The sequence below is a fragment of the Passer domesticus genome, chromosome 2 (assembly GCF_036417665.1).
Source record: "Passer domesticus isolate bPasDom1 chromosome 2, bPasDom1.hap1, whole genome shotgun sequence".
NCBI classification, from domain to species: Eukaryota; Metazoa; Chordata; class Aves; order Passeriformes; family Passeridae; genus Passer; species Passer domesticus.
Window position 1 is genome coordinate 68,510,769 of NC_087475.1, and position 17,837 is coordinate 68,528,605.

A 17,837-nucleotide genomic window follows, 5' to 3' on the forward strand; every position below is an offset into this window, starting at 1 on the left:
AAATTCTTTTAGATAAGTATGATAAATTACACTTACTGAAATGTATGTTGCTTTACTTTAGTCTTGTAGCTCATTTTCTTCTAATCTCACTTGGAACATTGTTTAAATGGTTTTAATTTTTTATATACTTTATTATTGCCTTGCTCCACATATTGTAAACCTTTTTTTTAATGCTGTTCAAAAGCTTCACTTTAAAATAGATTCCAGGCAGTTTTGTCTTTGATTGAAGCTTTCAAAACAGCAGCCATAAGAAATGTCTAAACTTCTATCAATAGTACATAGGCAAAATAGATACATATTTGTAGCAAAGAGAAAAAAGCAATTTAATGACTATTTCTTTCTATGACAGTTTTTTGAACCAACACTGATCTTGGTGCAAAATTAAATTAATATTTAGACTAAAGTAAATGCATTTTAAAAACTGTGAGTGAGGGTAATTTTGCCAACTAAAATACTACACAAGGGAAAATAATTTTCAAATTTTCATTGTGTCCTTTAACAGCTGTGTACAATTATTAAATATGCTTTCATATCTCTAGACAATATTTACAGTTTTAACTTTTTAGAATACACCTCAGAATATTAAGTTTGGGGTTTTCAAAAGACATGTCTGTGTCCTCTGAATTCTTACAGATGCTTGAAGTCCCCCTGTAGGTACTGAAAGGCTGCAGTGAGGTCTCCCCAGAGCCTTTTCTTCTCCAACTCTCTCAGCCTGTCTTTGTAGGAGAGTTATTTCAGCCTTCTGATCATCTTTGTGGTCCTCCTCTGGGTCCCACAGGATCACGTTTTTCCTGTGCTGGGGTTCCCAGAGCTGGATGCAGCACACCCAGTGGGGTCACATGAGAGTGGAGTAGAGGGGCAGAATCACCTCCCTTGACCTGCTGGTCACTCTTCTTGTGAGCAAGCAAGACTTGCTTGACTGAAGAATGGGGAGCTGTTTAAACTTCTTCCTTTGACCCCATCATGAATAGTTTGCAGCACAGTAGCTCAGGTTCAATGGAAGAAATTGAGATTTTCACCTTCCCCCTGCTTTCTAACCTGGTGAGGAGGCCAACATGTTGTGATGCAACAGGTATGAAGCAGAATCACATGCAACCAAGATCCGTCTTCCATGCCACAAGGGGAAATTCTCTAATAGAACTCAGTCTGAATATCAAATATGGTCTCTAATAAACACCTCTGCAGTGGTTGTATTTTAGAGGAAAATTATGAGCTCTGTTGTCAGCCTTGAAGATATATCTTAAGCACTAAAATCCAGCAGCAGTTTCAATGCTGTACCAAAGACTTGGTGCCAAGTCTCTAAGAGAAATCGAATTTCTGACACAGCAGTCTCAACAGTATTTTCTGTGGAATAGCTTCAGTATTGCCATTATTCTCAGCTGACTAATGTGCTCTAGGGAACTTGCAAGTGCCATCCAGACTGAAGATCTCGTTGCAGGGGCCAGGTAACTTCAAGTTAAGGCTAACATTGCTGAGTGTCATAATATTGCTTCCCTTTTTGGGCTGCAGAATTTTATTTTGAAGTAGTAACTAGGATTTTCTTTCCTTCTGTAAACATCTTTCTGAAAGGATCTAATAAACCTGCTACACAGATGATTGAGCTTTGCTTGTGGATTGCTGTTTTCCTCCTTTAAAACTGCCTATATGTCACTCTAATTAAAGCCTGGCAGGTCATTAAATTGCTAGAATGAAGAACCAGCAAGATTTTCAGTATTTATACTTTGCAGGACCTTTTTCACTTTAGAGTGCTTTCCTTCAGTATCAGTGAACCAGTAGGAAGTCATACAGATTTATCCTTTTTCCTCTGCAAGGAGTGTCGTGTTTCAGAGTGGTGCTGCTGCTTGCTCACCACAAAACATAAGCTTACAGAATTCAAAGCCTTTTTTATTAACAGCAGATGTAAAGTAGTCCTGTACAAATGCCAGGGTTTATTTGATAGCAGTGATATTTCTGATACCATATCTATGTTGAATAAATTCTCTGGCTTTTTTATTAAATGTCTAGAAGAGATATTTGCATGCTGAACAGATATACTAATTACCTTTTTTTTTTTTTTTGGAGGGTGTGATTTCCTGAGAGTGAATGATGACAGTTTGACAGGTACTCAGAAGTATCAGTGGAAGATATGGGTATATTTGAAATGGGAGCATAAAGGAGCTAATAACTAATAGAGGTTGATGGGGAAGAGGGAAGCGAAAGATGTGGATGCAAATGCTCTTATTTTTTCTTTGAAATGGTGTATGATATTACAGGATTGGCTGGCATTGCAGAATCTTTGTGCTATTGCAAATTAAAATGGTTTTGAAGTTGTTCAACCATTTCATAAAGCTGTGTCAAAAAAAAAAAAGCTTTTATATGACAATAAGATTTCTGGAATGTTATTAAGTCATTTAATCTAGTTTGCTGAGTTCTATGCCCTGATCACTTATAGACATGAAAGACTGTCAGAGGAGCAGTTTTCTGATGTGTATGTTTATTTTCCTTGTTGACTTTTGCTTCTGCCTTCACTTCCACTTCATCCAAGGAGTTCATTTGAGTAATTTGTTTCCACACAGAATGCCTTTCAGGAAAATCACAGAATCATTGAACCATTTAGGTTGTCTAAGACCTCAAAGACCACCAAGTCCAGCCATTAACCTAACACTGTCAAGTCCACCATTTAACCATGTCCCTCAGTGCCACATCTGCATCTACACATCTTTTAAATACCTCCAGGAATGGTGACTCCACCCTTCCCTGAACAAACAGCCTGTCTCATTGTTTGGCAGTGATTTCTGTGAAGATGTTTTTCTTAAAATCTAATCAAAACTTTCCCTGGTGAAACTTAAGGCCATGTCAGGTTCTTTATAAATGCAACATGTCCACATTCCTCCCACCAATAGACCCACAGCCTTTCTTGAGCTAGCTGCACTGACACTGAGAGTTCAGTTGCTTCATTCATGTCCCTGGCTCATCCTGCTCTGATCATGGAGCACAGGGTGACACTGTCCAGGCAAGCTTTTGGAGACCTTTTCTCACAGAGGTGAACATGGGATGGCCCTGCTGAAACAGGGGGGCCTCCTGAGGGGGAGGAATGGAGGCCCCCCTCAGCATCTAAACATTTCTGGTTTCTGTGGGCTGGTTTACATGTTTCAGCAAATAAAACATGGCTATGTCAGCAAAGCGTGTTTATCTTTGGCTTCTGTTTGACACTTCCACTTGCAAAATTGCTACAGCTGGAGTTGTACACAAATGATTTCTTTATTATTCATAGCAGCAGGTGCTGCAGCAGTCTTTTGGCTAGAGTTGTACTCTCTTGGTCTATGGTTTCTATATATTTGATTAGCTGGTGCCATGCTGTTCAGATGGGTTGCTAGTCCTCCAATAAATGTATTTTGTTACACAGTCAGTTATACAGTGCTTTATCATTTCCATAAATCACTTTTAGTTGGCAGCTTTCTGTTGCCACTTGAGATTGTTCCAGCAATAATTTGCATTCTTTTTTGTATGGCATCCTAAAGAGATCTTGGAAGTTAACATAGCCTGGGTATGATTTTAATAGCTGGTGTCCTTCTGGCAGCACTAGAACACACAAACCAGTTTTCCATGAAGGACTGACATATTTATTTTCGATTCACATATCATTTATGTATTCTTCAAGAAGTGCTTATCCAAAGATTCAGTATAGCAATTTAGGCATCAAACAGACTTATGCCAGAGTTGTGATTCTAAAAATCAGGTGCCTGTCCTGAGGTGGTGTGACAAACAACACTGCAGCTCACTGAAGACTGGAGAGACAATATGAAATGCCTCACTCAGAAAAGCATCCCAAAAACCTGGCACATTCATGTGGGACCTGCCTGTCCCTTGCCAATTGACAAAGCCCATGCCTGAATTTCCTACTTCTCTGTGGAAATTAGATTCTTTGCCACTAATGAAACCTGATTTGGACTCAGCCACTTGTTATCTTCCCATCAGAAGTGACCACTCCACTTGATCCCTGCTGGCTAAAGATAGGTCAACTTTAGCTGCTGCTCAGTCAGACCTTGCAATGGAGTAAGAGGCTCTTTTAGAAGGAAATTGCCTTGCAGAAGGCAAAAAAAATGTAGCCTAGCTGTGCTTTCCCTATTATTAGGAGAGATATCTAATCAATTTGGTTCCATGCTCAGAGGAGGAATTTTCCAATATCTCGGTAAAATTCTTCATTAAATAAAAGGTAAATAAAAAGCATGGTTTTATAGACAGATTCCTATCAAGGCTGCAGAAGCAATATTGACTGAAGAGATAACGGAGCACTTGGTGCGTCTGATGGAAAGGTACAGATGGTTGTCCGTGTGGGGACAAGCAGATAATAGGAACAGGGTGTGTCACTGCAAGGCAAAGCAGTGTCTGTCTTTTCAGCTGCCTGCATATTGGGCAATTCACATTGGTACCTGGACAAATCAGTTCACCCTTCTGTTTAATTAAAAAAAAAAATTTGGTGCAGTTTCACCCATTATGCTAGTTTCATTTATAGCCTGCATTGCTGAGAGAATTGATGGATCTATGAAAGGAAATGCAATTAATCACTGTCAACAACCTCCTCATTTAGGCACTGAAAGCTATTAAAGAGAAAAGTAATGGACCAAGCGGTGCATCCAAGTGTGGTGTTAATGGCACACCTTTCATTTAGCATGGCAAACCCAAAGCAGCAACATGAAAAATATGAAGCTCAGTTTGCCCATGAGCCTCAGGCAGGGCAACCCTCTCTTGGTCACAGATGAGCAGGAAACAGGTATCTGCCTTTCCAAGTCACAGTGTCCTGTTTCTTGCCCATCAGTAGAGCTGCCTACACAACTTTTCAACAGCCTGTCTGCTCCCTGAGCCCCACCAGTATTGCAAAATTCTTTCAGGAGTGTTCCAGTGTATTGCACCTTATGTATCCTTGCGGCACATACTCTGCTTGTAGAGTATGCTACTAGACTCACTCACTGCAAGACAGTGAAGAACCTGACTTGAGAATGGGTGCCAGGTTGTCATTAGCAAGCAAAACTAGCTATTATGCATGATTTTTATTGATAAGCTCTGGATTTTAGGCTTTTTGTAAGGTAGTGATGATTAATAATTACACTGATTATTATCTTGAAATGTGGAACTTATTTGAAGGAAAAAAATGTACCATTATTAAAGAAAATTCACTTTCTTGCAGATGCTGTTTCAGAAGCTGTGCAAGGAAAAAGCAGGTAAGGCTGCATTACTTCTGAAAGTTTCTTGGCGGCTTGTGTAACCATGTGTGCAATGATGGAGGACCCAGGGAGCCTCTGCTATGAAATGGGTGTTCAGTGCATTCATGACAATCACTTCCATGCTGCTGTTCATGACCTATTGGTGTAGGATTAAGGTGCTCCTTAGTAAAGCTGATAATTCATCACCTTTTGACATACACCTTGCAAGGTAAGTTCTGAAATAATGGGGATAAACCCAAGCATTTGCCACTGGTGTCAGAGTGGGTCTGAAGGTCTTGTCATGGCACTGGTGGGTGTGTGTGTGTGAGAGAGACAGAGAGGTGAGCCAAGATAAGGAACATCTCAGAGCTTTTTCTGTCTCAATGGTCACTCAGCAGCTGAATCTGATGAAGAGGCTCATTACAGAGGCATATTTTTCAAAAAATCTAACAGCCCCCTGGCACCCACATGTTCCAAGTGGCAGAGTCACAATTTCTCCCTTAGCAGGAGCTCACTATCTGATTGAAGCATTTTTCAATATTAACAGCATTAGTGAGTTTGACCATTATGGAGGAATTATTTAGGGCTAGCAAGGCACCAAGACCAGAACAGAAAACAGAGTTAAAGACTCAGATACCCTGTACTGCACATACATTATCATGCCAGGAGCTGAGGAAAGGTTTGGATAGACAGATATGTACACACACACAGATCCTGGTTCAGCAAGATACTTAACACACAATTAAACCTGCATTTGACAAAACCAATTAATTACAACAAGCATAAGAAGCTGCTTGGATGATTTGCTTAATTGAGAGTAAATGTCCTTATTAAATTGTAATGAAGCACAATTAAGAAATACAGAGAAAAGGAACTGCTTCCCAGAATGTGGGTTACTGGGGTTTAATAACAGCCTCACAGTTTTGCAAAAATAAATGTTCCCAAAGTCTAGATGAATCCACCTTCCCACAAAAGTCTTTGTCAGCTAGAAATATTTCAGTCATAAACCAACTGACCTCTGGAGTCAGCCATTTCTGACTGCATTTTCTGTTTTGCTAGTCAGGATGTATGCAGAGTGTGCCAATTAAAAGCAAAGCAATTGGACATCACTGCTGTAATTACCCCCTGTCCCTAGATGACTTAGCATCTCTTTTTTGGCCTGAAGGACTAGTTTAAGCCAGTTTGCTCACTCAGTGATTTCTTCTTGCATCTGTCTCTGATCTAAACTGCATCTATAGTTCATTCCAGGGGCCAACCTTAACTCAGTTAAAATCAGATGAACATGGGTTTTTGGAGTCAATTTCACTAGTTCAGTGGCTCTGCTGGCCAACATAGTGGCTTAGCAAAATGACAGAAATCCTGGGCTAGAAAACTCAGGTCTCTGGCAATTCCACCCTCCTGTACTTTAATTCAGGTCAATAAAACATGAAGGCTGCTGAGTGTAGTGTAAATGTACATATTTTCATTGAAGTTCTATACATATTAACTTTTCCTGCCTTATAATTTGGATGTGGATTTATTCCATGGTAGTATTTGCAAATGAGACATATGCCTGGTCTTTTCCAAAGCTAAACAAATTTCAGAAGTTCTGAAATTGATTGAGCAATTGTTTTAATTTTATTCATTGTTGGATCAAAACCTCTCTGTGCCACTGAAGGCTCACTTTGTAAAGAAAAGGAAAACCTTTCAGTGGCACATGCATTTTAAATAAAATTAATTATTTTAGCAGTGTTCCTATTTTATAGTATGATTGATTTTTAATTGTTTTACTTTTATGACAATATTAATTTTGTCACCCAAAGAGATTAAGTTTTAGTGCCCATCCTAAGTGTAGAACTGTAGGATGATGGTTGAAAATCTGATTACTTCAGGCGTGAAAGAAGAATGACAGGTCATTTTCTAACACAGTTGGGTCACTGAGGTGAAACTTTAGTCATAGAAATCTAGCACATGTTAGAGCTGGTAATAAATTTATCATTAAAATGCTTCTGGCAGAAATTATCCATTTCTTCAAATAGAACATTTTACAGGAAAAGGTTAGCATCCATTAATCTATTTCACATTGTTTCTGTAAAATAAGCATACACTTCTCAGCATGCAATGTTTTAACAGTCTTCAAAGTGAGAAGTGTTAATTTTTATTGAACTTTGAAATTTTGGCATTGAAATTTGTTACACTGGTGTATTAAAAAAAGAGAGAGAGAGAGAGATAAAAAGAGAAAACCTGATTTAAGTTACAAAAAAGGGAAAATCTGTGTCCTGAACTAAGGGACAAGGGTTTCTTCCAGATTTGCAATTGCTAAACATTTCTGATATTTTCTGTGCTTTCTGGATAATAAATTTTCTGGTTTGGAATTCCTTGCATGAGGAGAAAACCTGTCCTGCCTGTATCAGCCACACACAGAACACAGCACTCACTGTTCTACTCAAGCTTGTTTTCTTCATCATTCTCCCCTTACATCCTTACTTCTTATTCTTTCTCATTCTCTTTTGTCATTTATTCTTCTGACCCCTTTCTTGGTAAGAGCTCTAGAACTCTCAGAGGCCAAAAGAGTCTTTTCCAGAGTGCCAGTAGGTCACTCTGCCCTCTCCACCAAAGAGCACCTATTGCCCCATCATGTCAGGAGCTGGGGATGCACAGGGCAGCTCAGAGCTGCTGCAGCCAGGCTGGAAACTTCTGCAGCCCTTTCCCCAAAGCTGGGCTGTCCTCAGCTTCCAGTCATTCTCCATGTAAACCATTTTTGCATATGAGAGGGAAAAAACCTGCCCTTTGGAATGCAGTTCTCTCTCTTGTTGAGTTTTATGTTGCTTCCCCCCCCCCCCCCCCCAAATTAATGCAATATTTTGGGGCTTCCATTACCTGATTTGTAGTGGATGCTTCACAATATGTCAAGCAGGATACCCAAAATGTGTCTAAGAAAAGCTACAGCTGCACAAACCGTCCAGCCACACCAGGGAATCTCATCTGAAGTACCAGCATTGCTGGCAGTGTCACTGCACGCTTGCCAGGCCTTGTGTCATTACTTCCAGATGTAATAACATTGGTACTTATAACAGTGCATGCATTGGAATTAATGATGATCTAACTATTAAAAAAAATAATGGTGAGATGTGATTCTTGCGGCATGAATTTATTCTGCTTTCTGTTTAATCATGGCAGGATGCAGCATGAGCTGGTGGCTCACTGGGGAATGGGGCAGACACAGAAACAGAGGTCAGACAGCTCCAGGATGAGGCCTGGGGACAGGGATGGGCCAAGGATGGGATGGGATGTCAGTCTGCTGGCTGGGTCACATGGCTGGGCAGGACTGTGGCAGAGAACAGCCCTGCCACAGGATGATGGGACTGGGATGGACAGCTCTGAGCTGGGCTGAAATGGAGTTCCACAAAGACTTGGAAATGTATATATTTATATAATTTCATGCTATTAAGTAAATACAGTATTATTTGGACATAGATCTAGGGTGCAAATGTGCACCCTTTAAATGTGTTTAGCAAAGTGGGACAGGTGCAAAAAAGGACAAGCAGTTTGGAGTGGAAAAGTTGGTTTTACACGAACAGGCTCACCCTTGGCCTGAGGTGAGCAAGTTGTCTGTTGGCTTTCTGTAGAAGTGGTAGACAGGAAGGCAATTCAACTTCTATAGCTTGTATGTGATGGCATTAATAATCAAGTGCTACAAATATGTAAAAAATACCCTGTTCTGTGGCTTTGCCAACACCTGTGAAAACACCAGATTTATCCACTGAACTCTGCTTTCTTTGGGAACAAATGTGGCTATCCTGGTGGTACCTGAGGTTTCAGCCATTGAGCCATGTTCCTGCTGTCATTAATAGATGATGCCATTAATAGGACTGCCCTGGTCCTATCTCTGTGCAATACACCACTCTGTTCAAGTCATCATCATCAATGCTTTTCTTCTCATATTGCCAGGTACATAACACCAAAACCAGTCTGCACCATCAGTCTCTTGTGACCTTGCAGTGTAGGAGGTCCTAATTGTCTGCTGTGGTACCCCAGAGAGCACCATGCTCAGCTGCTCCTCTTGCTGTGAGATTGCTGCTGGGTTTGTAACTAGCCTGTGGCAATCACTACCAAAACCTGGCTGACTGATGCTGTGTGTCCTTACTATCCCCCAGTGTATGTCTTAGTAAAAAACATTCCACTTAGATTGAGCATTCTAGCTGCCTAATATTATCACCACATAGCTCAAGATGACTAACACAGAGCACACTTCATCACTGGTAGGGAAAATGAGCCCTCACTTTGCTGATAAAAATTTGAAGTCGGATTAAAAGCTGACACATCCTCTATTTTAGTGGTATGTATGAAACACTAAATATAGCAGTGTGCTCATGTATTTGCTGATGCATGGTAATGTAGTCTGTAGCAGAACAGCAATGGGCTGGCAAGGAAGATGGTGCACTGCAGTAATACGATAAAATCCTCATGTGACCTTGGCCATTTCAGAAGTACTCCACGGATAATTGTGTATCCTTGACTGATATAATGCAAAATTCAAACAGGGGCAGCAGTGGTCCCAGGGCTTTAATGAGCAGCCTGATACTGCAATATTTGCCCAGGCATAATGCAAATTGACTTCAAGGAGAGGTCTCCATAGTGTAAGAAGCAGAAGTGTGCTATATAGCAGCTGTATATGAACAAATGCCAACAAGGGGCCTGATTCTGGGAAATAGGAGGGAGCTGTTACTCCATCTGGCTCTTGTTAGAAACTAAAGGTACTTGATTCATCACAAAATCAAACCTGAGTACAGTACTTTCAACTGATTACATATTTTTTATGTTTCCTTAGTCATAACAGGTTTTATGCTCGTGGTTTTATTTTACCTTTGCTGCAGTCCCTGGGTAGGAATTATGGGCTAATCACACTCTGAACAGGGAAATGGATGTGGCTCACAGAACCGTATCCTATTCTGGGATTTTCCTCCTGCTTGTGGGGGGATGGAGGTGATCTCTTTAAGCCTTTCACTTGCCATGGATCTCTGGCAAGTGTGCTGGTGGTGGAGCTGAGGCTGTGACTGTGAAACCTCTCTTCTCATCCTCTTCAGGGGGGAGCAGCAGCTGGATTAGACATTCAGCAGTGCCTTGCAAGACCTAGGCAGTACTTGTGTCTCATGCTGTCATTACTCCAGCTATAAAAGTTTATCAAAGTTGAAAACCTGACCTTAAATAACTGGAGAAAATAAAACATCCTTATGCAATGATCCCATGCTCTTACTAGAAAGCAGAGCAGGGTCACTTTGACATGTTTCCAGCACAAAGTGAAGGTGCTTACTTTGGACTGAAAAATGAACAGGCTGTTTTCCTAAAGAGTGAAAGTAAACTACCGAATAAACCCAGCTGTTTGGTGGCCTTGGCCTCTTAAATAGTTGTGCTTTGTGTTGCTCAAATTAGAAGTAAGTAGAGTTGGTGATTGTCCTGCAGTCAGTGCATCAGAGGGTCATTTCATTTGGCTCTAGTTCTAACTTTTCTTCAGTGCCAGTTTGGCTTCTTCAAATTAGGCAGTGAGATTGCATCTTCCTTTCATAATGAGAAATGATAGAACAAAGCCCTTCTTTGTTCTTCTAAAAAGGCAAATGTTTGCTAGTCAGCTCTTACGGATGTATTGGAGTAGTTGAGGGCACTGGGATCTTCTGCTCTCAAAAGCAAGAGGAAAATGAGATATTGCTGTTTCTAAAAAAACCCCACAAAACAGCCAGGTATAGATTAGAAATTTATATGTTTACTGTTCTAGTATGTGAATTATAGACAAAAGCTTGATTCATTTAAAAGTACTCTGAATTTTATATAAGACATTTCTAAAACAATAATGTAGCAATGTATAAAAACACTTTATACACATGCAACTACTCAATGTCATTCTAAGTGTCTTTCTCTATTTCTATGATACATGGTTCTTTCTGTGACTTTGATTTTTAGTCAACATTTTAAATAAGAGAAAAATACTGAAAATAGAGATGATAAATATTAAAAATAATATCTAGTTCATAATTGTACAAAATATAGGTCATTTCAGAACGAAGATATTATAAATACTTTTCCTAACTCAGTTTGGTTACAGCTTGGACTCCTAAGGAGAGCTGAACACTAAGCAGCTGGTATATGAGCTTGGGTTTGTAACAACTCTCAAAATGTGACAGAAACCTTGCTGTAAAAGGTGATCTAATTCAGACTTATCTAATTCAGATAAGTTGCTCTAAAGTTTTGCCTCTGTTGGAATTAGGTGGTGTTGGTTTCCAGCAACTCAGTTCATGGAGACACAGGATTCTCGAGTCATTTTTTTCTGTGACTGAACAATTGCCTGACGAAGGTTGCAGACAGACAGCCATATTCAGCTCCCTTGCTCCTGAGCAGCCAACTTGTTTTAAACTGGGCTCTTCCAAGAGTCATGGCAGAGACGTTTTACCATTTAACATTTATTCCAAAAGCAACAAATGCCTGGAAAATTTTAACTGAATAATAGTAATTTAAAAATATCTTTGTTTTCTGTTTCAATTAGACTTTTGCCTCAGATCTCTCTGATAGTCACAGTGCAAGCTATATCCTTGTGTTTTATTTCCTGTGCAAGACATAACTGGAAAAGTTTGAAGGCTAGACAACTTTTAACCAATGTTAAAGTATACAAGCAGCAAAATAAATCTTTAGCTTTTCATTATGCTAACTGAGCATTAAAGCTCTGAGACACACACAAACAAATATGGTAGGAACCTTTTGTCTTCACAGAAAGCATTTCTAATGGGTAGCAGTTCCAACAGCTTTAGTGTTTCCCATTAGAGAACATTTCCATTGCAACAATTCTTTAGGTTCCTCTTTTGTTATTTAACTCTTTAGTATCAGTTCCTAAGGATTAATGTTTAAGGTTTTGTGCTGCATCAGAGTGACATGCATCATCTCTCTGATCAGCTCAGCACATAAGATGGATTTTGCGCTGATTCTTTGTTTGCAAGTCAGGCAGGAACACACAGAGAAAAGCTTCTGGCTGGAACACACTGCAGAGTATGTGGGACAATAAAGCAATCAAACAAAGCAGTCACCTTCTGCCTTTTGCAACATAGGACCTTTTGTTGGGCTGCAGTCAGACCATGCCACTGTTTCCTGCTTTTGAGCAACCTGCCGTGGTGCAGCCACTGCTCAGAGGAGATGGCCTTGGCTCAAGAACACACATCATCTGTGTGGCTGTGACTGGCTGTGAGCAGAGGCTCCTCCTTCCACTTCCATGAGCACCATGGAACTGTGGTTCATGCCAGAATCGAGCACAGGACCTCCATGCATGAGCCTCAACAGCTTGCAGCAGAGTAATGACTGGAATTAATTGGAAGGAAGTAATCACTGCATAAGCCTCTCCCTAAATATAAGGGGACCACTAGAGGAGGACAAAGAGCTATGTAGTGTTGATGTCAACTACTAAGAAACAGGAGCCTTTTTAGAAGGCTTCTCAGCTGAAAACCATCCAGTCTCTGCCCTTCCTGTTTTCTGTATTAGATTCCACCCAGGCCAGCAAGTTGCTATGACAGAAATGCACACATAGATGCTGGTATTTATTGAGTGCTCAGCACAAGGCATAAACAAATTAGTAAATTCCACCATGCTGTCAAGCCACCACTGAAATGCAGCCAGAGGAGGAGACCGGGGCTGCATATGAATGCAAAAGACATACCAGAGCCATCCCATATATCATTCCATTCCATACAATGGCATCTGTCAGTTGTGATCTTGGCTCTGTGTCTTTATGAAGCCAGAGAAATTGGAAAAGCAAGTTCAAGAAAACAGATGGCCAAAGGGTTGCTTTACAAGTGGGTATTATTGAATGGATCTGAATCTGCTATTCCAGCCTTCATGAAGTGTAGGCTTCTGACATAGAGTTTGGGAAGGTAATGGCTGTGGGTTTTTATTTTATATTTATTTATCTTGGATATATACCTACCCTGGAATATTTCTTGGTTTCCAAAGACACTGTTATGTAAGGTTTTTATGACTTAATCCTGAGAAGTAAACTGATTCTAGCACAGAATCTTGCAGGTATATCATGTAGAAAATTAGGGATTTTTCTTTGTAAAGTGAAACTCTCTGCCAGTTGCAGTCACCAGTAACTTTTTGGGATTATACTTAGTCTCCTAATGATGCATTTTTACCTGTAGATAAAATTATTTGTACTGTAAAGAAAAAAAAAACAGCCTCTACTTTTCTACTTTTCAATGATTTCAGAATCAAGTAGCTGAGGAAATGGGAGACTCATATATATATATATATATATATATATATATATATATAAAATGGGAAATATTTCATAAAATGTATGCAGTTCTTTCAGTAAAGTCTTAAAAATGTTGCTTACTTGGATTACTAATAAGGTAATTTATTATTTTTTAAGTTTTTGAACTGAGGTAGTGACATTGGCCTCAGGCCCGGAATAGCGTCCTTGTGAGCACTGTACAGGGAGAACAAAGTCCTTCCCCCACAAACCTTATAGCCTTGCATTATCATCGATAGTTTTCACATGTAAAGGTAGCTTAAAACATTTACAGTTGTTTCTAATTCAGCATTCAAATCATTCTCAGGAGCTTATTTTCCTGCATGTTGGTCCATGAACTGGTTGGTGGCCAGGTTACTGTCCCATCCTGCCAGGTGCTCTTTGCTGTGTCATTCATTCGTGCTAAGCTTGGCTCCAGGAAGGGCGTACAGCAGCACTGTGGCTGTATGGAGAGCCTCTGTACCTGCTCGTGCATGCCAAAAGACACCTGAGTGGTCAACACTGGCTCAGCCAGCTGCAGCTTAAGGCTTCCTAGTGCAGAAAAATCAGAGAATTAGTGTCTATGGGATGTTGGTGATTCACTTCTGTCAGAGAAAGACAGAAGGGTCTGGGGTACAAAATAGGAGGGAGAGATTCAGAGAATTGTTTCTTTTGTACCTGCTTCCCAAAGCAGTAAAAAAGTAATATGGAAAGAAAATAATTATAACATCCCCCAACCAACTGGTCTTCTTTCCAGCCTTCCCCAGAAATAGCTGCCTTACTGTCCATGCCAGGACTCCATCAAGAGAAGCCACAAATTTTGATTTCCAGGCTCTTTGAGGCAAAGCGGGTATAAGGCTGTAGGTACTTTGGCATCACTAGCAGACTACTGATATTGAGATGTTTGTTTGATAAACATAAAGTTAGCCCTTATTTTCACACACTTTTCTTGTCTGCTGACCAACACATAGTCAAACTCTTCAATTTACAGCTCTCTGGACTCTCAGGTAAGATGAGTTTCCAAAGTTAAAATAAACTTCTGTTTTATATTTCTACCTATTTATAAGACAGACAGAATGGATGCAGTACACTCAATGGCTGGATGATGCTTTGGAGAACTCAATATATTCAGTGCACCTTTTCATTTGTTGCTTTTGTTGCTGTGATCCTCTTCTATGACCCCATATTTCTGGATGTTTTTAAGTATAACAACAACGTTATAGGGATGATATCCAGAATATTAAGCTACACATAGGAAGTACACAGAAGTACGTGAGAGTGTCTCTAATTTGCTGAGATGTATATATGATACGTTGATATAAGTATAGTATACTGTGCTTCCTTAGGTCTTGATAAACCCTGTGTCTTGTGAGGGCTCAGAAGGAAATAAATTTACTCTGCAAGTGTTCATTTTAAACAGCTATACTTTATTCTTAAATGACACAATTTGGATGGGAACAGAAAAGTTCTTTCCAGTGGTTTTGTTCCCTTGGGTTTGATCCTTCTTTTAACAAAGTCTGGCACACTGTCCTTGGCAATGTCCATGGAGGCCAAGTGGAGCAATGGAGTACAAGAGTTCTGGGCTGCAGGGCTGTCAGACATGAATTGCTGTCCTTTGGAAATGACAGAGCCTCCTCCATTTACAGCATTAGGCTTATGTCATCAGTATTCTTTTATATGTCACAGAGAAGCTGCCCCTGGGTTTTCGCAGGAAGCACTCCCCACACCCACTTCAGACTCCTTCTCTTTGCCTCCTCTCCTGTGAGCAAGAGCTCTGTCAAGAAAGCATCTTTATTTGGGCCAGGAACAGAGGCAGCTGATACTCAGCTAGTTATTTTGATTGCCTGGCTGGTAGGGGTTGGGGGAACAGATAATGTCAAGATTTCCTCTGCATTCCAGATCTGTTTTCCTCCTACGGTTAGCAGGCGGCGAGTGTGACTTTTCCCACTCAGCTTTTCCCACAGTCAGTAAGACTTATCTGACAATGGAGTTAGTGTCAACTGTCCAAAACTAACTAGAAGATATCTTCCTTTCACCACTCCTCTGCTGTTATTGCTTATCAATGTCACTCTCCAGCTTAAATGACTGGTTAATTTACAGACATACTGAGACAAATTCACTTCTGTTGCAGCTTCAGCGAGCTCAGTGGAATTGCACTGAGTTTGGCTGTAGGTGTCTGAAAAGCACAAGTGGTAGGAATGTGATACTAACAGAAACAAGAACATTGCAACAGTCAAAACAAAAAGGAAGCCCTGAGCTTTGGCAGGATGCCCATTTCAGATTTCGGAGTGTGATCCAACAAGGTGTTCATGTTTTACAGCTGGTGCTGCAAGAGAAAAGTTGTTATTCAACAGCAAAACAATTCCTACATCTCCACATCAAACCACAGCCCATGTTAAAAAGCAACAAAGGAAGAAACAAGTTACAGGCTTTCAGAACACAAATTCTATTGAGAATCATGACGAATTTGCTTTTAGATCTATTAGAGACTTTGAAAAGACTAGAGTGAAACTGAAGCATACTCAACCTGAGATTTTCAAATGAGTCTAAAAGGGTTGAATACTGAAATATTACTAGAATTCCACTGAAACAGGAAATGTGAGATCAAACTGATACCTCCAGTCCAAGATGGCTTTCTAAGAACCTCTTCTGTATCTGGGAGTAGTGATGCATTTTGAAATTCTAACATCTTTTTCAGCTAGATCAAGTCCTGCTCCATAAACCTACTGTAGCACCTCTTCTAGGCATCTGGTTTGGGATGGAATGAAATGTGCTCTCAAAGACATGTGTTTCCAACCCCCTTCCAACCTCCCTCAATTCTCTTTGAACAGTGGGTGTCCAAAATTCAAGGAAGGGAAATCTCTTGCTCTTAAAATTTTGTTAACATTTCTGTTTCACAGCTGAAGTTAAAATTAATGAAGTGCAAACCCAAGCATTCTAAAGTTAACTTGGCTAATTGTGTTAACCTGGACTAGTAGTGCAAACAGAGATCATTCCACGCAGAGCACTTTGTTCATTGCTCTGCTCACTTCTCTACACTATGCCCAAATCCCACCTACTGTTTTTTTCCTGTAATGGTATGGACTCCCCTGTATCTGTTCCCTTTCTCTACATTTCCTTCTTTGAAAAATCCAGGTTTTGTTTTCCTCCTTACCACTATTTAGTTTCTTCTTACAGTCACAGCTATTTTAGAGTCTGATTTCTCTCCTGCTCTAAAGTTTCCTTCCTTCCTTCCTTCCTTCCTTCCTTCCTTCCTTCCTTCCTTCCTTCCTTCCTTCCTTCCTTCCTTCCTTCCTTCCTTCCTTCCTTCCTTCCGCCACTTCCGCCACTTCCGCCACTTCCGCCACTTCCGCCACTTCCTTCCTTCCTTCCTTCCTTCCTTCCTTCCTTCCTTCCTTCCTTCCTTCCTTCCTTCCTTCCTTCCTTCCTTCCTTCCTTCCTTCCGCCACTTCCGCCACTTCCGCCACTTCCGCCACTTCCGCCACTTCCTTCCGCCACTTCCGCCACTTCCTTCCGCCACTTCCGGCACTTCCTTCCTTCCTTCCTTCCTTCCTTCCTTCCTTCCTTCCTTCCTTCCTTCCTTCCTTCCTTCCTTCCTTCCTTCCTTCCGCCACTTCCTTCCGCCACTTCCTTCCTTCCACCACTTCCTTCCGCCACTTCCTTCCGCCACTTCCTTCCGCCACTTCCTTCCTTCCGCCTTTCCCGTTGCCTCTATTCCATACCTCTGTGTTGTCCAGAGCATCTTACTCCTCTGTGGTTCTCAGTGAAATGGGCAGATGCCTCTGCAAGGTCTCTAAATCCATGCATTATACTTCTTCTCCACCCTTGCAATCATAACAAGTTCTTGTCTTGCATTTCTTTCTGCTGGTTAATGGACGTGTCATGGTCTATCATTGTGTCACCTGTGGGTTATGTCTTCTTGACTGGCTGGGGATTAGCCACCTTTCTGGGTAATAACAAGCAAGGTTTAAAAACTGAGGACTAAAAGCTGAAATTCCAGATTTCTGTTTATAATCCCAGATGACAACTTGTAACCACTTCTGAAAATCTGAAAGGGACTTAAACTCTAAGACTTAGGGGCACAGTTTATAAAACCATGACATTTTTGTGCCTGGACAGAGTATTTCCTTAATGCCCTTTCCTTAACAGACTTAATGGTTGGATGTGAGTAAATTCTGGAATCTTTTTTGAAAATAAGAGACAAAGAAATTTCCACTGTCAGAAATGGAGCTAAACGTGGAAGTGCTGGAATATATTCATCAGGTTCAGCTGTCCAAGGGAGATAAAATGCTACCCATTTTTAAAGTTGAAAAAAGTCATTGTGGGCAACAAAAATAATTACTGCTTCCCACATTAATTATCATAGGTTTCTGAAAACAACAAAGCAATCTATAACATTCCCAAAT

General features: G+C 40.5%; 1 protein-coding gene across 6 annotated transcripts in view; it reads left to right on the forward strand.

The window, feature by feature from the left end:
- STARD13 (StAR related lipid transfer domain containing 13) overlaps positions 1–17,837 on the forward strand; it is a 293,148-nt gene that overhangs the window by 125,199 nt on the left and 150,112 nt on the right. For all 6 annotated transcript variants that reach the window (XM_064409024.1, XM_064409026.1, XM_064409025.1 and 3 more), the window contains one exon: positions 5,168–5,201. In XM_064409024.1, the coding sequence (XP_064265094.1) occupies positions 5,168–5,201 (34 nt within the window). The remainder of the gene's footprint in view (positions 1–5,167; positions 5,202–17,837) is intronic.